General features: G+C 33.6%; 1 protein-coding gene across 1 annotated transcript in view; it reads right to left on the bottom strand.

The window, feature by feature from the left end:
• The window catches only part of KIF6 (kinesin family member 6), a 156,134-nt gene that overhangs the window by 92,873 nt on the left and 41,089 nt on the right, over positions 1-22,172 (bottom strand). The window contains exons 8-10 of the mRNA XM_058802336.1: positions 21,583-21,726; positions 17,199-17,285; positions 14,033-14,136 (exon numbers count right to left, since the gene is read on the bottom strand). Of these exons, the coding sequence (XP_058658319.1) occupies positions 14,033-14,136; positions 17,199-17,285; positions 21,583-21,726 (335 nt within the window). The remainder of the gene's footprint in view (positions 1-14,032; positions 14,137-17,198; positions 17,286-21,582; positions 21,727-22,172) is intronic.

Raw genomic sequence — 22,172 nt, 5'->3', positions numbered from 1 at the left:
TTGGGCATAGGATTTGTAACTTAATATGATTATTTCTGCAAAAGAAAAATCAACTTATTTTTCTATTACAATAGTCAGCAGATAGCACAGCTTTCATGCTTAAATTACCTGCTCCAATAACCAAGTAAGGCAAAATATCTTCTAGTGCAGATATTTATGCATTTCTCAAAGACCTACTGCTCCTCTGAGGAATGAAATATAATTAGCATTTTATTCTCTTGCAAGTCTTCCTTAGGGAGATACCGTTCAGTAATTTGGTCTTCATAAGACAATCTGGCACAGAGAAGCACCTTCTTTATTTTTTAAACCCAAATTAAAATTATCAGACCAGAAACCTATACAGGTGTAATATATCATGTTTTAGGCCAGATGTCGCATCTCTACAGATAGAGTCAGTCTTCCTCTTACATGCTGTCACCATCTTCCCAGGTCTCATATTTCAGGATGCATTGCAGTTCATTCTCAATACAAAGGGAAGAGGATTTCTAAGCCCAAATTAGACTTTTAACCCACTTACTAAGGTATGTTTCTGAGAAACTTCAAGTGCAAATTTAAACTCCATCAACTGGGTTCAGATTTATGGCTTCCTGGTTCCTGACAAATGTTCTTTGCTATTTAATAGGCAAAAGGCAGGCAACAATGACAGGCATATGCCCTGTAAAGCATAATTATATAATTTTAAATGTTTATTTAGGTTATCATCCTCAGAAGATTAAGTTCTGAGCCTGAGGCAGGGAATCTAAGGTAGCTGCATCAAGTGCCCAAGAAGGGCAAGAGTTCATCTCTGTGCCTAGTGTTTCTTTTGGACTGTTTTTGTTCAGCTCCCCACTATATATGCGAGCCTTCTGAATGTCACTTCATAGTCATTTCAGTCACAGGATTGGGAATCTTGTTGCTGTTTTATTATCAGAATCGCTTTGTTGTAACCACATAGAAAAATTGTAGCCATTACAATATCACAGCATCCAAAGCTGACCCTAGAGTATGTTTTGTGGTATTTCCCTGCTTCTGAAGACTTCTCTCACTGGAATTCTTCACATTACAGTAATAGGAAATTCCTGCTGGAGAGTGAAACAATAACATGCACGACAATCTGAAAAAAACCCTAACACTATTTTCTGGAGAAAATAATGCTGCAGGACTGGAATGATAATTGGAAAACAACAAACAACAAAAACCTTTGGTATTTATCTCCTCTAGAGACAGCAAAGTGGCAACACTCAGAACAGAAGAAAAAGGAAACAAGAGGATTAGCTTCAAACAAACTTTGCTTTCTCATTTTCATAATTTCACTTAAATAGCAAAAGACATATATGTTATGCATCCCACTCATCAAATGTCCAAAATTCACAATGTCTTAATTTATAGGACTGCCCTGAAGTCAATGTGAACTGTACATGTGGAGAGGTTGAAGGAGAGAATATTTAAAGAGAAATATTAGCTACAGAAATATTATTGGCATTGACTTGCTTCTCAGCTGAAGAGATAACAAAATTTACTCAGTAAAATAACCCAAAATTTTAATTATTGCTACATGATTTTTCACAGCATTAAGAGTACAACAAAACAGAAGCCAATAGCACAAAGCTACTCATGCTCTCTGCAGACACACTAAGCACAAAGAGCAGGAGAATTAATCCTTCATCCATGGAGGCAGGTATTTGTGTAAGCACTGTGAAAAAAGAGGCATTTATAGTTTTAATAAGAATATGATTGTGATTACACAGAGTCAGTATTTTTCACTGTCTTAAGCACCTTATTGGTTTCAGTAAGTAAGAGGAAATAACTAAAAAATGGTTTTTGATAATCAGATTGTCTAGACTGACTGTATGAAGTCATCTACACAAATGGGCCTTTATCTTCAACTAGAAATTATGAGGGAGATGTTTTAACCTTCTAAAGATTATCTGGTTGCCCGGGATTTACCCATACTCAGATTACAACAGATTTGTGCTATGGGAATCAATCATAAAAAATTGCCCTGACTTGCAATTATAATTACTACAATGTGAAAATATTTCTAGAGAAAGATAAAGAATATATAATTCCTGAAACATAATGTTCAATTTTTTGAAATTATTATTGCAGTCAAGAGTCAAGGTTAATTTGTTAAGTGTAGCAAACTAGACAAGCTGTAGTTATAGATATAAACTGTTATTTCCTCTCTCTTATGTTACCTTTTCTGAATTCTTGAAAAATCACAACAATATAATTCATGTTTTGATTTCCAAGTAGTACATAAAAGCCAAAAGAGATCTAAGCACCAAAAGACTGAGTCAAATCTAAAATAGTACAGTGTAAATCTGAAGTTATAAACAAATTCAGCCTCTTTCTTAGTTGTAGGAAACCCTAGATTGTCACTAAATTTTTAGATAAATTTTCAATATTTCATTGTTAAGACTGAGCACAAGATAAGGAAAAGACCATCCAAGTATAAATGCTATGGATAAAACAAAAATTAAAATAAATAAATAAAAGAAAACCAGCCATGCAAAACTCCATGACTTCTAGCAAAAGAAATCACTGCCTCTCTCAGTCTTTGAGGTTTCCATGTAAAAAACACCAACCAGAACTCTTTCTAAAATAACACAAAGTCTGGCAACACTCTGGACATTATGGGACTTCTTCCAGAAAATTGAAGCAATAAACAAAGGTTTATTTAAACAATGCAATGCAGAGGCAACTTGAAGATTCTCTTCTCAATGAGTAGATCGTAGTAAACGGAACCATCTTTTGTTTAACTGATTCAGCAGCTCAAAGATTGTCAAAATAACAAATGAATTTATACAGTTCAGATCTTCAGTTTTATAAATTAAAAATAGACAATGCTACTTCATTTTCAGAAATATTTACAAGATTTTTCAAGGAGACAATGAAGAATCACAGGGCAAGGGAAAAAAATACAGATGAGAATAAGCATAAAAAAGGAATACTGACTGTACATTTACCTTTTCCTAAGATATATTAGACAAGGTATATCTGTTTGGTAGGTGGCACAAAAACAAATGACAACAGAATTTACAAGAGGAGTATCCTTTTTACTTCTCATATTCCTGACAAAATCAGTTTACTATTTTTCTCTAAATATTCCATAAAATTAAATATATAATGAAATATAAATGAAAAATATAAATGAAAATATAAATAAATATAAATGAAAATTAGAGCACAGAATTATATAAAATAGGGCTGTAAAAGATCTATGAAATTCATTTAGGGCACCTACAGTTACAAGCCTAGAACAAGTTTTTTGGTCAAAACCATGCACAAACTGTAGTCATCCTCCAATAGAGACAGTGAGAAAAACCTTTTTGAAAATAAAGGAGAGCCAAAAGAGATTTCATTTTTTCATTCTGTTACTTTCAAGAGATGGATAATACCATTCTCCTTAGCAATAGTAGCATCTTCTGAAATAGTCACCTATGTTTGATCCTTAGCTTTCTACAAGGAGAATGCATATTGAACAGTTTTTCTCAAACCAAAGACTTTTGCAAGAAAATGTCAGCAAGAATTGAACCAGAACAGATAAACATCCCAACACTAAGCAAAGTAGCATCCAGCTGTTCAAGAGTAGCAAGAAACTCGTAGAGAAAAAGAAGTCCTGAGAAGTTTCTAGCAAATCTTTACTGATCTACTCAGAGATATGGGTAAGTGGCAGAACAAAGGCAATATGAAATCATGAGGTAAAATAAAAAACCTTTTTCTAAAGGTTCATTTTTTACTCAGTCATAGTAGAATAAAAAAGGCATAGGAAATAAAGTATTTTTAGTCATCTATTGTGGCTCAGTCCTAAGACCATACATCTAGTCAGTCAGTATGTCCTATTTTCTGTAAGAGCTGTGAACTAGAGTTTTTTCAAAAAGACCTGAGCAATTAATTCTTTTTTTATCTTATGCTTTTATGCTGAGAATAATGGCCAATATTTTTATGTTCTCTCAAAACAGAAATTATAAAATAAAGCTGCCCAAAGAAGGGTGTTTTGATAATGAAATTGCCAAAGGAAAGAGCATGTTGGACACCGAGTATATATCATGTTTGAAAAATTTTTAAGTATGTGACTGAGATTTTCTTCTCCCCAAAACAACCCAGGCTGAACCTTGATTTCCCCGTTACACAAACTGTCAAAAGTCAATTGGAAAATAATTTAGAAAAATCATATACATAGGTTCTATAAAATGATTGAGAATGCCAAGGTAACTTAGAGGGAAGGAAAAATGTTTAAATGCTTTAAACATTAAAAGCATATAATGAAAACCAGCTAAAATCAAGAAGAAGAAAAAAAAAACAACTAACAAACATACCAAAACCACTTTCCATAACATTGAATATAAGTGAACACTCCTGCTTACAGTATGATATTATGTTTTCCTTTCTTGACTGTATTTTTGGAGAGCAGCACTACAGCAGTCCTGAACCTCCCTGTTATATGAAAGATGGACTACAGAAGAAATAAATTCCTGTTTTGACATTCTATTTCTCAGTTATAACTTACAAAATGAGCTTTGCAAGGAAGGTATCAATTGGTAGCAAAAAAAATTCCCCCAATTAAAATTCAAGACAAAGGCCTAGTAATGAAATTACACCAAAAACCTTGTAACAATACCTATCACTCACTGAGGCAGAAAACCAGATAAAGAAATGCTTTCTGTACTATCATCTGAAGATCAACATCAAGAATTTTGTATACACTGGAGAGACCCTTATAAAAAAATACTTATAGCTATGAATTCACACTGTTCTGCTTTTAAAGCCAGATTGATAGGAAAAAGCTATGATAGAAGCTGATTAATTAACTGAAATTCAACAGAAACCTAATCATGGAGCTAGGTACAAACACTGAATTGAAAATAACTGAACTGCTTACTTGTTACACTTAACTGCTTCAGTGGAAATATGCCATATGTATATATATATGTATTTGGTACTCTTCTAACATAAGATGGTCAATTTAATTTATTTAAATATGAAGGGATTTTGTTATGCTGGTGAGTTGTATCAGAAAAGGCTCCATTTATCTGAAATAGGAGTACCTAGCCACAAGATACTTACATTGAAAGTATTAAACCAGTATTAAAAAAAAAAATCCCCAAACCTAAAAGTATATTTTAGAAATCCTAAAAAGTCTATTTTTGTGTGTAAACAAATATTAAACTAATAATCTTTCATTTGTTGTAGTTAATAACATTAGCAAGCCAGATGCTGCATTCTTCATTAGTTTCAGCTTAGTAAGGCTCTAAAAAATGTTTTCATGCAGAATTCCAGAATCAAAACTGGAACGTGGACAATCACTGTTAATTTAACATGACAGGAAAATAAGTATCATATGAAGATGTCTCATAACTCATGGGCATGCAAAGTGACTCCCTTTTTTCTCTTTTCTGTTGTATGCTGTAAGGTAAACTACAGAGCAGTAAATATGGTTTTATGTTATTAAAGTAAATGGAGCATCCAAGGTTATTTTTAATAGATTTCTGTTCTTTTACTACTGCAATGTTTGCCCTGAGAACAGCAGGCCTAACTTACATTAATAAGAGCAAGGGTATGCTGAAGACTATTGCCAGAACCCTGCTGTATCAGAAAGAATAGTTTTCCCAACAGAAATTCTCAGAAGGATGAAGAATAGAGATGTATGAAACAAAAACTAATTTTCTGTGAAAAACAGCAATAAACAAAGAATGGGTCTTTCTTTCCCAGTGCTCATCAGAAAAAGACCCAAAACCAAACAACAAAACCCCAAATAGGAGCAAAAGATTAGACACATGCACAAAAGTTTTAAAGTCAATGTCAAGGGAACAGTATTAAGTGATTTGCAAGATTAATTTAAAACTAATTTTGATAGTGGCCCTTTACATATTAACCTAGTACAAAAAGAAAAGTATTACAGTGCTGATCCAGGCAGGTTTGAATCATGATAACAGAATGTGAAACCACAAGTTGTGTCAAGCACAAGTCCTTGTGCTGATGCTTGGAAGAAAACTCACAGTAGAACAGTCATAAACAGTTGGGATGGAAACGTGTTAAACTAACAGTGCTCTTTCATTAGTGACTGTAAATCAGGCCCAAGTTCTTGGTGGAGCCTTCCCCTCTTTATATCTTTTCTTTTGCAAATAATGTAAACACACACTGCACTGCAGCTCAGAAACAGCTTTTACATTATCAACTTTATTTCTCTTCTGTTACTTTCCACCCTTCAGAAATTCTTCTTTAATGTAGAATCCTTACTGATTAGACTGCACATAAATCACAAAACTTTTCTACCCACATTACTTCAGATTCCATGCAATTTTTCTGATAGCACAACTTCAGAATGATTAACTGAGCACTGTACTACTTCACTTTTACCCATTCATTAAATAACACCCACCTATATTTTTTCTAAAAATCTGCTTCTGAATCAGTCACTTGTTTGGATGAACCAGGGTGCAAATTACACAGCTGAAATGCATCAGAAAAGCACTTCCAGCCAACTGAGTAAGTTTTTAAAATCTGGAGCTCTCAATAGCTTGCAGGATGCACAGTCTCAAAACACAGATTTGGAAGGACTTGTTTTGACCTTGCTTTATGTGCCATGATTCATTCCTGAGACAACTTGCCTTTTAACCCCTGATCACTGACACTGTATGTTATGTATCAAAATTAAGTCCACTTAAATAACAATTAATTTTGTGTGTCAGTTGTGAACTCTGTCACAAGCAAAAATCTAAGTTTATGAAAACTAGGCTGCTAACAAGGCAGCTAATGAAGAACTTGTGGCAATTAGAGAGTTCATTTTAATTAAACAAGTTTGTTTACCTTGACTTTGCAATAGTTTTCCTATTGGTAACATAATTGGTATCAATTTGTTTTAAAATATATTAATTCCAAAAATTATTTTTAAGTTTAATAATAATGTCTATATTGTTTAATTAGGAATGCCACATCTCTAAAAGTTTTACGAATTCATTGATCTAAAACATGCATGACAGTGGAAGCAGAATTACTATTACATTTAAAACAGCTAACTTGAAGCTAAATTAGCCTCAAGTGTGCATCAGCATGGGAAGACCATGGAGATTCAAAGTAGGGGATTCTATGAATAATGCTATGTGAGATAGGGGAAAAAAGGAAAGGTATTTCCAGGCATTGTTGTGAATGAAATGACAGAAGGTAAAAGTACACAGAATACACCCAGCTTGCCCAGAGAAGAGCTGGTATACATTGCTGACAGGTAGTACATTTGACAGCTTAACTGACATTTATAGAGGATAATTCTCTATGCTGTGTCCAGAAATAACTGCTTAACCCCTCATTTAACAAAAGTGTGCTAACTCCTGGGTGAAATAATAATAATTCAGGTAAATAGTGGAAGCAGTTAAATAAGCCTTTGTACAATTCCTTCAGTTGATATTTCATAGAATAGTTCTATTATCATAGCCCTGTTATAGGCTACATTGATTTGGTTCAGTCTTAGACCAGGGTAGTAAGCAAGAGCAGTAAGCCTTTGAGTGTCTTACCCTTCTACAGACTGGAAGATTTACACAGTTTTGAAAAATATCTATATAGTGCTCTAACAACTACATATTATAGGAGATTATTCTGAATTAGATGGCTACCGTGTGGCAAACAGATGTAAGATGAGTTTCTACACAGTTGAAAAGCATTCATTTCAATGATGAAATGCACACAGCTCTAAATCTTTGTATCAGTAAGAAAAGGGGTGGTTTGGACTGGACAATCAAAAGACCAAGGCTGGTTTATGAGAGAAAAAGGTGCCTACTGCCTTTAATTCTACACATGCAAATTTTTTTTTCAGAGAAGAAACATGTCAAGTAGCTTGCTGAGTAGATGATTTCCTTCTTCAACAGCACTTTATAAAAACAATCCAAAAGCGCATACAGAAAGGAATGCTACTCACTGCCAGCTAATAATTGTGGCCATAACAGTAGTTATGTTCTAATCACTGGAGTATATATAAAAGTAGCAAGAGAAAACCAACCTTTTTTTAATCAAAATTTTAAAAAATCAAAATATCGACAAAGTAGGAAGAACTTGAAATAAAATGAAATTACATAGGACAAGCATAATAGCAATTCAAAGAAGCCAAAAGTACTCATATGGATGAACACCAAGATAATCTTACTGTTTAGAAGACAGAAGTAGTTAAAAAAACTCTGTAAAGTATCACTTACAGGTTATTACTTACAAGCTCAAAAGAAAAAGACGACCAAAAAGTATTCAAAGTTCCAAAATATGCAAACAGATATTTAGTGGTACCTTCAGAAGAATGCACATGACCAAATATTCAGTGAATTTCAGTGAGGTTCTAAAAGCTTCTATGATCACATTTGGTCATATATACTTGAAAATTGGCTCCAAGATTTTTTCAAACATATAAATAATCAATGGAAGCTATGTTATGTTTTCTCCATACACCTCACTAATATGCGTTTATTACACCGTTACTGTTGAAACCATATAACATTAGATGACTGGTATAATTTTGAACACTAAAAAGTAGGACACAGTCGATCATCTACTTCCCTCCCACCCCCATGCTGAAACAAACTTGCTATCCTTTGAAAAGAACTTTACAGTTTATTGTCTCTGAATAGTTTCAATGTAAAAGGTGATCAGTTTAAATAAGATTTTTTCCCCTTCTTTCAGGGGCCTTGGAACAAAAAGCAGGATCACAGAAAATTATTTACAATTTAAGCACATAGCTTAGCTGCATGCATTAGGAATCTGAACTTTCTGTGCTGTTGCTACAGATTTCATAACATGTAGGAGAAAACACGTCCTCTAAGAAAATGCACTGATTTAATAGCATTCTAAATCAGGCATCTAAGCAAGCAGTTAACATGAGACATCTTAAGACTACTTTATAGCTAAGGTAGCTTGTTTTCTCTTGAATACTGCCTACACAGTTCATGTTGGTCAATCTGCTAACTTCTATAGTCTGCAAAAGTGTGTTGCCAAAAGGCAAGGTGATATGTCTTTATTTCTTCCACCTTGCAAATGAAATTGAACACTGACATCAGCAAATAAGAACATTTGCTCTGCTTTGTAAAAGAAGCCATTTGTTCAAGAGCTTAACTGAGTAACTCTTAAAGGTCTATATTGTACAACAGTGCAATATTGTTAATACTATGATAGCATACAGATGTCACAATGTTGAAACAGAACAAATGTAAGACAGAAGTAATGAGATCTCCAGGACTTGAGTAACATGAACAATATATATGGCTGTTGAAGTAAAAAATAGAAGTGTCTGTAATAACATATGTATCTCAAAGAAATAAGGTAAAGTTATTAATAAATTAAAGTGCTAAGCCAGTACTTCCAGTCCTGTTCTCAGAGATTTCCAGCTGGCAAAAGCTCTGGAAGCGTGGGTTCTCTGGAACATAAGACATTGATTTGAAATCCTGACTTTCTGGGCACATACTGAAAATTGCTAGTGAGCTCATTTATATTATTAAAATAAATCACAAATTATTCAAACAAAAAGGACTTTCCCTTTTACTTTTGGCATATAACTCACAAAAAAAAATCATTTGAAGGTAATTTAATTCTATTCTAAACCATAATGCTGAAACCTGAAAGAGTACGATTTCCTTGTATTTGGGATGTAGGATGTTATTTTCTACTTTTTAAAATAGTTCAAAGAGCTCCTTTTCTAATTTTTTCCCCTTAAATATGAAACTAATTCTTCAGCTCAAAGAAATATTTAGATCAGCCTTTTACTGCTGAGGAAATAGAAGACAAGATCCAAAGCAAGCAATTCAGATTTTGGAAGCATTTTATGAAGTACATTCTGAACCACTTATGTAGTCTAGCTGAAATTTTTAAGCTTTGCTTTTTAGATAAACAAAATGAGAGCAGAAGAATTGATTTATATTTAACATTTATGAGAACAAACTAATCAAATGAAAAATATGACACAGTAATGCAAGCGCTCACCATTTAACACAGAATTCTGAATTCCAGAGAGCTGTAGCTTTAGTCACACACACAGCTGATAAGGTGCATCATATTATACTTTACCATTTCCAAAAGGCAAAAGCATTTGTTTTCCATTTTGTTTTAAAGTTAGTGAATAGTAGCGTGACATTGTAGCAATTATGAGGAAAGCCTATTTGACAGATTTTTTCCTTCCATTAAATGAAAAAAAAATTAAAATAAATCCCTGAAGAATTTTGATTTTTGAGGGAAAAAACAATAAAGAATGAAAATCAGCTTATTCATAGGCTACCTGCAAATATTTAGCAATTCCAACTGCATTGAGTAGCCCATCAATTTCCTTTGGAATGCTCTGAATGTAAACAAGTAGAATGAAGCTCATCGTTATGAGAAATGTTCAGCATTTCTTGACTTAGTAAGTCAAGAAATATACAAAATATAATTTTCACCTATTATTAACACTTGTTTCCTGGGTAATCACTAACACCTAGTTCCTGCAACATATGTAGAGAGCAAAAAAACCTATGCAATACCATAAGCATTGTGTTAGACTAAAAAATATTGGATCTACACACATACTACTGGGCTTGGTTTCATTTTGGCATCTGTCTTCTACTGAAAAGTGCCTAAGATAAAGTATTGTGTGGGACAAAAACAATAAATGTGTACTCAGTGCATGGAGTTTCTCACTGACATGTTTTGTACCTTTCACCATCAGTGCTCAGCATCAAAGAATTAAAAAAAACGAACCCAGGGTCAGAATACTCTCAGCAGATCAGTTTTGCTGTGACGTCTGTTAAAATACATATGATGAATCAAAAAAAGTATTAAAACATATCCATTTTTTATAAGACTATCCTTTGTAACAGTTCTCCTTACTAGTCAAGTATTTGCAATAAAATTAACCACAGTTAGACTTCAGTCAAAGTCTAAGAATTTGGAAAATAACTATATAAACTTGAATTATTTACATAGATATATACACACACACACAATGAGATATAGTTTATTTAAGTTTAAACAGAAGATATTTTAACTCAGCAAAAATGTCTAAGTGGGATTTGAAATCCATAATGACCTTAATTACAGTTTCCTCTCTGACATTAAAGAAAAACATCAACAATAAAAACAATAATAATAAAATAATCCCCTACAATACTAGTGCTTTAAAATCATTCTTGGGTGGCCACTTGAAATAAAGCACAACAGAGTATGTTGCATTATCACCTTTACCATATTTCTTTTCTTCTTCTCCCTGTCATAACAAACTGATCTGTATGGCTCCTGATAAATAATATTATTTAGGTTTCATTATAGATGCAAAACCAGATTTAAATCCCAACATAGACATTTTCCAGTAATAGTCAATCGTGATTTTATCAGCCATCATCCAGGTCCATAGTTCTGTTTGGACTACTCACTTGTATATTTATTCTTTAATGTGTACAAACTCTCCAGATAATGAGTAGCTCCAAGCTCAGATGGCCAGTCCCAATAAACAGAACTGTCGTGGAGATTTGCTGTTATGTGTTGATAGACTCTAACTGGAGACAGAACACTTAGATTCTATCTGCTGATTGTCATAAATGCTCAGAACTTTTATGGACCTCAAGCCCACACATGTAAATCAGCAAGGTCACAAATGTTATCGCCATATGAAAGCAAGCTCAAAAAGTATAAATGTTCAAAACCACAAAAAGATACTTTCATTGAAGTAATGGCTTTTTATACTATCATTTCATTATATTTTCATTTGGGTGTTTGAGCTGCATCAGCTGTTTATCTGTGAGCACTCTGTTTGCATGAACACAGACAAATGCAAAACTCATAAACACTGACATTTGGTATTTTCCTTCCCTTGAATTGTTCTAGAAAAGATTGACTTAGCTTTCAGCATTCCATTCAACTGCAGCCCAAATACCAACAAGCCAGTCTGACTCATGTATGTGACAGTTATTCTCTAACACTCTCTTTGCCTGTCTGTTTGAGCAACTCTATATATCCAATTTTCTTTTTTTTCACTTAAAAACATATTAAGAAAACAATCCCTGAAAAATGTTATTATATGGCACTGATGATTGATGAGATTAATTGTTTGAGGCCCTTCTTGTTTAGTATTGATCCTCAGGAAAATTATTATATCCCAGTCAGCCGTACTTAACTGCTGCTCTATATTTTAATTCCACAGCATTTGTTCCAAGAAAGAACTTAATTTTGAAACAATGAATACATGTGCTACATGACCCTAAATAAATATAAAGAAATGATAAATTTAGAAACCTTAAAATTTTGCATTGACCTAGCGTAGCTGAGGTCCTTGAAAGTTATTTCTAATTGCGCGACTTAATACAGGTAGAAACTCATAAAAGTCTCCACCCTGCTTCTTTCTGGAGTAATGGGATGCAAAATTCCTTGTTATGAGCCTAGAAGAAACCTTTTCTGATAGCGTAATGTACTATATATTGTGCTACATAGATAAAAAGGAAAAACATAAAACTAATATTCTTTTTAGTCACAATTCTGAAATCAGGCCTCCCAGAGGTATGCTACAGTGCAATTTTATGCAGAAGGTACATTCCTACTTTTCCTTTGCATAATCATAATGAAAAATTTAATAAATCATTAATCCATTACTATTTATAACCTATTCCTGTTTATAAGACTGCCATTTCCATGGCAAAAAGATAAAAAATCTTAGCAAGTAAGATTTGTGACTGTGGTCTTAGAAAACTCATACAATTTTCAAAACCCCAGTTTCTTTACACAAAGTAAGCAGCAAACAGTGGAAAATTAATGTGACAGATTTTTACAATTATGCTATGAAAGCACTTATTTAAACTAACATATAAATTATTTAAGTATGTCTGAATAAAATCACTGAAAGTCTGTCATCTTTTGAAGATTAAAAAGGTGTATTTTTACCCTTCTGCCAGGGTAAAAAGAAGATAACCAATAAGGGCATTTAATTCTGCATATAATGAAAAAGAAAGGTGCTTTTCTTTCTATGGCTAGTCTTGGTCACATCTCATGCTACTCTGCAATGTTATTTGTGCATTTGACACTCATGTTTGGGCAGATGATAAATATATATTAACTCCATAGGAACTGCAGGGACATTTCTGGTAGGAGATAACTATTTTTTTTTAATATATATATAACTATTTTTTTAAAATTATAATTACTGATAACTGCTGATGTAAAGGATCAATAATGAGAACAATCTAAATGAGAAATTCAAGGTTCAAGGTAGCAGCTTGTCCTCATGTCTCCAGACTCTCCTATGTGTCGGGGGAAATTGTGAGCACTGGCAGTTGTCTTCTGGAGCAGTCCCTTGAGAAATTAAAGACTAAATATTCCTACAGCTTCAATTTGGTTACTGTTAACATCCTAATCAAACAAAATTAGGTAGTTCTTTCTTTATAGACTTGAGGTACAGTAATTAAATAGGTCCATACTACATAGGAATCAATTTTTCAAGCCTAGAAATTGAATTCAGTCAATGTGAACATTTAGACCTGAGTAAACACATCATATTTAGAAAGTTTCTATATGCGGTACTGATCTGTTACCAAAAGCTACAGAATGTTACAATATTTACATGAATTAATAGTATATTTCAACCGAATGTTCCATTTAAAAAAAAAAGAATATTTGGCTTTCAAGACACGGACTAATCGTGGATCCGAAATGTGAGATTTCTTTTGGTTTATATCAAACTAATGCTGCAGCAGGATACATCTTAGCACAAGAATATTTTTTGGAATCTACTCAGATTGCATATCCAGTTTTGAGAGAGACTGTTTTTCATTCTCCCCTATTATACAACACTTCTTTTTGCCTGGCATTTGACAGGCATTCCCATCTTTGCATTTACTTTACTTCACTTCCTCAATGCTGAGGCTGCAAAAACATGAGCCAGCAGCCTCACAGAGCTTTTCATGGAAATCTGCCATTCTAAACTGGCACCTAACTCCACTTTATTATTCACTCAAGGAAGCTTAAAACTCACAGATGAATTTAAATATTTATGCCAATAAAGAAACAGATGAAAAGTATAATAATAAAAGGAGAAAATGAAAACAATGTAAGACATTACTGAAGTAGCTCTTCTTGGGAAAGCTCTGATGTTCTTTGCTTGCCAGTCACCAGTGCCAACTCATCCTTCAAATCCTGGATCTCCTTTTTCAGCTGGATAATCATCTACAAACAGCAAGACATAAACCAAGCATCACCAACAAATTAATAGCTTGTTTATGATTTTTTCAGTAGAAGGTCTAGTTTAGGTAAATAAACTGTAGTTTTCTCTTTTTTTAAACAAGATGTCTTTTCTAAAAACTGTCAAAATACTTTAAATACACCAAGCATTTTTTTCCCTTTTTTTCCATTTAAAAACCCAAGAAAAGTCTTCCAAATTCAGTAAATTCTTGTGTTAGAAGACTTGGCTGTACAGAAAGAGCTCAAAAGATATTTTGCAAAAGAGAAACATTATTTGACATAGAAATAAAAAGAGTTTTTCTGACTCATTCGTTTTACCTCTTAATAATGAAAACACATTTAAGAACTGACACCTTTGTTAGAGTAAGGACAACTATACAACAAAAGCAATTTTTTTTTCTTTCTCTTATAGAAACAGAAATTTCCAAGCAATATCATAATTTTAATCTTACCTTTTTTTCTTTTTCATGTGACATTTTGCTATTATTAAAATTATTGCATGCTATACTTGTAGGATGCATCAGTTGCTAACAACAAACTGATGGCAGGAAGCAACAATGAAATTAAATGGTATTAATGAATAGTAATAACATTACATGGAAAACTTTAGATTTTTAAATTCTAGGAAGTCATTGTCAGAATCTGTACTTTGGGAATAAATGCCTATATAAAACCAAATTTTACTAATCATTAAACTCTCAAAGCCAAATTCTACAAAGCAGAGCAATGTGCATATACCTAAGTCTAAGACATGAATGAGTGCATTCTTGGACACTTAATGGTTGATTATTTAATGAAGTCTCTCTTTATATGGCTCAAATGTATCAGTAGGCCAGTGGTATTTTTAGATGGATTTGCATACACTGATTCCATGTGCAAAATAACTTTCCAAGAGAAGAATGTTTTTAAGGAAAATTAATCATTTTCATTGCATGCACTTTCCAGTAATGAGATTGTTGAAATCAATGACACCTATTTTTGCTGGATGTTAAAACACCTTCAAACATTTCTATTTCTTTTAATGGTTAAATCATAACTTCCTAAGATAACTTCCTTTGAAAACTCAATTATTTTAAATGTGCATATGATTACTTCTTTTAACTCTAAACCTACAGTGTATAGGGTTGTTTTTAGAATAAAGTATGAAAGTCTAAAATATTTTATTTAATAGCCTATTAAAATTATGACTGTTAATTAGAGAAGTTGCAAGAACACTTAGAGAATGTTGCAGGCCAAATATTTTACCCTAATTTTACGTTGCCCCATTTTGGTGCCATACTCTGATATAGTTTGTGCCAGCTGGTGAGTCAAGAAAATTAAAACAGCTGAATCACAGTAAGATCTCTGTTCAATGTTCAAATTTATTAGGATGATTAACTTCAATCTCACAACAACAGAAATCCCAATTTCAGGATATGGATAGAAGATTCATTTTCAAGTCTTATTAAGACAAACAAAAATCTACAGAAGGCAAATAACTTCATTTCTATTTTTACATGAACACCAGAAGAGATGAGGTTTAATTCAAGACCTCAATTTTCAGTTTAAATTATGTCCTTTAGCCATGAGTGAGAGAGGTTCAAAGATGAGTCACTTAAAAGTATAAGAGGTACAAATTCATTTTCTCATTAAGATAAAAAGTCAGGAATTCTCCATTATGAAGAATAAAGTTTATGCAATAATCTGACTTAACTCAGATCCACCAAGACGTATTGTGAACACCTTTTATAAAGCATGCATATATCACAGATGATAGATACCAACAATAAATTGTGTTTTGATTTTTCATAAAATTAATGCTATCTTATTACAATAAAATTTGATTTTTATGAAAAAGATCTTAAGTCCAGCACTTTGAATAATAGAGTTGCCCCCTGGGAATACACTTAAGATGGGCAACAAATTCCACAATGAGCACAGGGCCATATAAATTCAAGGTACTTGTGTTCCCCTGTTTTTTCCACAAGAGGGGATGGTTTTGTAACTCTCGTGTGTCCACTTTTGCTTTACTTGCTAAATGATCCTGCAGAGCAAGACATACCAAACTTGTGGAGTATAGCTCCACAGGATGTAGTAAATGTTCAGGAGCCTGCATATGCTTTACCTCAATCAAAGCTTTCTGTGGCCATGGAAGAAATGCTTTGCATGATTTGCTACTAGAAAGTCTATGTATAAAAGAAAAGAAAACAGACAGATAGAAATTAAGAAGTTGTGCAATGCTTATTGGGGTTTTTTTGCCTTTTTTTTTTTAAAAAATACTGTTTTTTTAACAGTGATACTATTGCTATTAGAAATTGCAAGGAAAAATAAAATAAATAATAATAATGACAAAGGAAACCAGCTGAAAACTTGACAAGGATCTTCTATTCCCTTTGAAAGTCAAGAAGAAGAGACAAGAAAAAATAAAAGTAAAATTATTAACAATAACTGAAATATGTTAATTACCATAAAGTAACAATAAATAAAATCATTAGCTACTTAATTAGCCATTTCTGTCTCCTTTGCTTGTTTCCCTCTTTTTTTCTTGATGGTAACTTCACAAAGTTCTTTGTTCCTATCTAAAATGTTCCTTGAACCAATTTCAATGAAGGACTTGGTATATTTCTCAGCTTTTTAATACACAAATTGTTTCAGCGAAATTGTGTGCCTTCATCAAATGATTAGCAATCTTGGTATGTTCTTAGAGTTTTAGAACCATCCAATAATCTGTGACTATGATTTAGGAATTATCATACTAAAGAAACAACACTAAGATGATAATGAAAGTGACCATTTCTCCTCAGATGCTTTAAGAGTTGAGAAAGCCTTTGATTTGATAAAGATCCACTTAATTATAGATTTGATAAAGATCCACTTAATTATAATTGTGTCCAAAAGAAAAAAAGTTACAGTGGCAGTTATTTTAAAGAAAAAAAGTTGGAGCTTGCATCTGAAAACAATTTAATGGCACTTTTCAGTATAAAATCCCCAACATCAATTTGTATGCTATTGATTAACAAAACTTAAGCCAGGCAATCTCCTTCCCTCTGTGCCCAGACAGTTCTCACCAATCTGGGGTCAATTTCTTCATTAAGAACTGCTTCATTCTTAATAAGAGCAACTCGCTGTGCAAATCTGCAGGTTGATATAGATTCCTGGAAGAAAAATTTTAAAAAATGAGAGAGAAGACAGAATTCCAATTACCTTTGCACCAGGTAAGTAGCCAGACTGCTAATGAAGCCATTAAACTACATTTCCATTTTTTGAGTATGTTACAGAAATATTCTACCATTTTCTATTTCAAAATCATAATACCGAAGGGAAATTAGGTTAGCATATTTATGACAGGAGCACATAAAACTGTTAAATCATAGGACATATTTTACTGATACAGTTTATCCCCTGAGCAACTGTGTTTCAGGTAAGTCCCCAGCTGGAACTATAGGATAACAAAGCCATGCTACACAGAAGGCAATAACCTTTGAATGATGAGAAAAAGAGAAAACTAATAAAAGTTATGTTTTTGTTGTTGTCATTTTGGTTTTGGTTTGTTGGTTGGTTTTTTGGTGAAAAATGGACTAGGCAATTTAGGTAAAAGAAGCCGGGGAAAAAATGGAGGGAAGAATACGGGAAATCCAGGACAACTGAGAAACAAGCTGGGAGACTTGAAACTGGGAGACATACAAGGGAACTATGATACCAGATAAAAACTTGTCAGATGAGCTAAGACAGGGATCCACAGGACTGAAAGGCAGAAAAAAAAAAGATACAAGACTGAATTGGTTGGGGAAATTCTGTGACAGCCATTGTGTACTCCCATCTAGCACACAGAGAGAAATCAAAGATGCTGATAACTATTGTTCTCACATTCTAGATCAGCTGATACTTAAATGCCAGACCCTGTTATAAGACGTACATATTTAACGAATAAAACCTCAGCACCTGCATCAAAGTTCAGTCAAGTAATAAAACACAGAATTAAATCTTAAAAATAAATCTTAGAAATTTAAATGATCCTTGAGGATGATAAACCCTTATGGGATGTGACAGCCTGCATTTAAAAGAGAATTTGTTAGCCCCTAAATTAATTCACTACTGTAACAGAATCGATTTTCAGAACAGAAGTAATTCTGCAGTTTTCAGTCTTCCAGTATAGGGAAACACCAGTTTAAATGTTATGTTCATACACCTTTTTCTACACAACTTCTGTCCCTTTAAGTGCTTGGAGGTTTCGGTTTGGAACGTTGAATAAGGGTTACACGAGGAAAGATGATTCTTGCTAAAGACACAGGATACACACAGAGAAAGGAAGGCCTTACAATTAATAGAGTTGCACACTGTATTAGTTGGGCTCTATATCTGTCTGTGCTGTTCCTTTGCAATGATGATCAGCCAATGTGATTTTAATTAAATCCTATATGTAGAGTAAGTACAGTTATATGTACAGTACACATACATACATTTCCATTAGATCTCTTTGCCCCATTTAGTGTGCAGCACATGTTAAATTAATGAGTAGGTAATCAATTCAGTTCTCAATGTTCAATATGCTAGCTTACAATTTGTTTATTCCATGCCATCAAAATGGTAATCAAGGCAGACATCTAATTTCCTAATCATTTTTGTAGCATGCTTATCATCACAACACCTCAGGGTTTTACAAGGATTAATCAATTAAAGTTTTCTGCAAGTGTGTGGAATGATTATACTTAACAGAATAGAAACTGAAGTCAAAAGTATCAAAAAATTATACTCAATCATTGTAATTTTATGATCTGCTGTTCAAAATAGCTTCCATTCAGCTTCAGCTACAGTTATATTGAATAATGTATCTACAAATCAGAATCAACATCTTCATCCAAGCACTCCAAAAAAATTTAATGTAATGACTTAAGAAATTCAGTAAACTCATTGGTAGAAGTAGGAATATAATCCACTTCTATAGGATAATAATCTATTTGTCCTCTTCATATGAGTACCCTTTCTTACTCTGAATTTTCTGCTTCATTACTTTCATTACAAGAAGCAACACTAGGTCCTTCAGAAAGTGGCTTTTATCATACTGCAGATAGTTCTATCTTTTGCATTGTTTGTGAGTGAAATGAACACCCAATGAAAAAAAAAAACCAACATGCGGCCCTAACATAGCTATAGATAATGACTCATGCACCTATTCTAATTCTGACATTTTCTGATGATTAGCAACTTATAATCTTTTTATATTATTTGGACATATTAGCTTATCATCTTCCTTTATTATTTGGACATTCCAGATTTTGGGGATTAAGGAAGGGATTTTGTTATTTTGTTGGGGTTTGTTTGTTTGTTTTTTGTTTGGTTTGTTGTTGGGTTTTGTTTTGCTTTTTAGGGTTTTTGTTTCATTTTATTTTATTTTTGGGAGGACCAAAGAATAAGATCTGTGATGTAAATAGTATATATTAAAGCAAGAACATGAAAAGTTTAATAGCTCGTTCTTGATAATTGCTCGATCTAAATATTTCCAAAATAGAAATCTAGAACACAATGAGAGATACACCTGATGAATTCATATATGAAAGGCTTCTGATCTCACAGAGCTTAAAATAAAATTAGCAAACTTCCCCAACTTTCTCAGTAACCAGACAATATGTTTGCATAACTACATTAGCAAGTCTGAGCAATATGTCTTCATTTAACAGTAAAGTCCACTTTTCTAAAGGAAAGGTCTATAACTAAATGAAGTACGGTTTGAGTATATTTTACACTGTATTTCAGAAAACAGTCTTAGACTAAATAGTTTTTCTTTTCTTGTTTAGTCATATTAGAATGCTTTTATGTTAGGAAAATCAGGAAATAAACTGATTATAAATGGCTTTGAGCAGTGTTCTGTGTACTCACATTGCTACATGTTCTAGAATAAAATAGACTAGACTATTTCAGTTGGAAGGGACCTACAATGATCAGCTTATCCAACTGCCTGACCAAGTTAAAGCACATTGTTAAGGGCGTTGTCCAAACACCTCTTAAATGCTGACAGGCTTGGGACACCAACCACCTCTCCAGCCTGGTCCAGTGTTTAACAATTCTCTCAAAGAAATTCTTCCTAATGTCCAGCCTGAACCTCCCCTGGCACATCTTTGAACCATACTTACACAATCCATCCCTGGACACCAGGGAGAAGAGCTCAACACCTCCCTCTCCACTTTCCTTCTTCAGGGAGATGCAGAGAGGAATGAGGCCACCCTCAGCTTTCTTTGCTCCAAACTAGACAAGCCCAAATTCCTCAGCTGCTCCTCACAGGTAATTTTTTCCAGACTTTAGCCAGCTTTGTTGCCCTCCTCTGGCTGCACTCAAGGACCTTCACATCCTTCTTAACCTGTGGGGCTCAGAACTGCACACAGTGCTCAAGGCGAGAACAGCAGACAGCAGGATAATCACCTATTTAGAGCTGCTGGCTGTGCTGTGTTTCATGTGTCCCAGGACGTGGTGCCCTCTTAAGTGCCAGGGCTCACTGCTCCTCTGACCAGCACCCCTAGATCCATTTCTGCAAGGCTACTTTCCATCCACTGGTCTCTCAAACTATGTTTGTGTTGGACATTACTCCAATATAAATACAGAACTTGTTATATTTCATCCCAATAATCACAGCCTTATGCTCCAATATATCTAGATCCATCTGCCAGGCCTTCTGTCTCTCAAGAGAGTCAACAGCATCTCCCAGTTTGGCATCATCAGCAAACATGCTAGTGGGCCATTCAACTCCTGCATCCAGATCATTGATGAATGAATTGAACAGAACTGGCCCTGGAACAGATCCTTGAATAATATCATTGCTGACCAATCTCCAGACAGATGTAGCCCCATTACGTCTGTCTGGAGCCCTTTGATAAAAACTACAGACTTTTGATAAAAACTAATACAGATCTATTTGCAAAAAACAGAAAACATCACTACACATAATTCCAGTTCAGGAAATCAGTGACAGGATACAAAATATTTGAAACATTTCCATAAATCCCAAACTACCCTCCCAATTCCCCTTCTTTCCGAGTGAACGCTCCATTTGTCTACCATATTCTATAAAATTGACTCCAAAGATGTCTAACAGAAGTTCTGCCAAGGTTTTAAGTGGAAATGTACTTTCATAACTCAAAAATTTATTCACCAGGAAATCAGAAAATTGAAAAAAAGTGTAGCTCATCACTAGGTGCAAGTCATTTCCCAACTGCTCCTTGACTTGAGATTACTTGGAGAAAAGCACATTTTTCTAAATGATTTGTTTCTATCCTAAAGCATTTTTCATTGATTATCTATTTCTATTCCAAATTATCTCCTAGAAACAAAATTAAAATATCCTTTCAAAAAGATAAGAATAAAAGCTTACACACTTGAATTTTAATCTATACTAAAAATCAAAAGAGTAGGATCTAGAGAGAAGTGACAAGATTTTTGTTCAAGATAGAAATAACATACATCTATGTTTCTTTTGTCCATAGCAAGCATTGCTATCATGGTAGTCATGCAGTTTCCTCCCAGGCTGTCTCTTAGCACTGAGGTCATCATAGAGTTTCGGTAAGGAATGTGGGACCGGTTTTTCTCTGCAAGGGCAATTATTACCTGAAACAATAGCAAAAATAAAATACTTAAACTTATATGTCTCTTAATGTTTGACGTATAAAGAACATATCCAACATATAAAACATATAAAGAACAAATCCAATCTGCTCAAGAACTTTTGACACAACAAAAATGGGATGCTTATGCACTCCACTGTTAGCTGCAAACCCACTGGCTTTATTGAAAGAATTCCAAGTTAAAATTCAGTATGTTTATATGTCTTTGTAGGAGCTGGACCTGAAAGACCAAATACATTAAATTTTATCATGCCCTAGCCTTACAGTCTCTCAGCAACATGGAAACTGAACATGATAAACTCAAACCCACAGGTTTTCCTAAGACACAGGAACTCAATGAAAATCTTCCTCATGCTTTTTTTGTCATAACTACAAAATATGTATAGTATTAAAGTAAAAACTTCCTCAATATTTGCTAAAGCATGCTTT

This window comes from Ammospiza caudacuta, chromosome 3, assembly GCF_027887145.1.
Source record: "Ammospiza caudacuta isolate bAmmCau1 chromosome 3, bAmmCau1.pri, whole genome shotgun sequence".
Taxonomy (NCBI): domain Eukaryota; kingdom Metazoa; phylum Chordata; class Aves; order Passeriformes; family Passerellidae; genus Ammospiza; species Ammospiza caudacuta.
The sequence above is the reverse complement of the archived record's forward strand: the minus strand, read 5'-3'. Positions and strand labels throughout refer to the sequence as shown.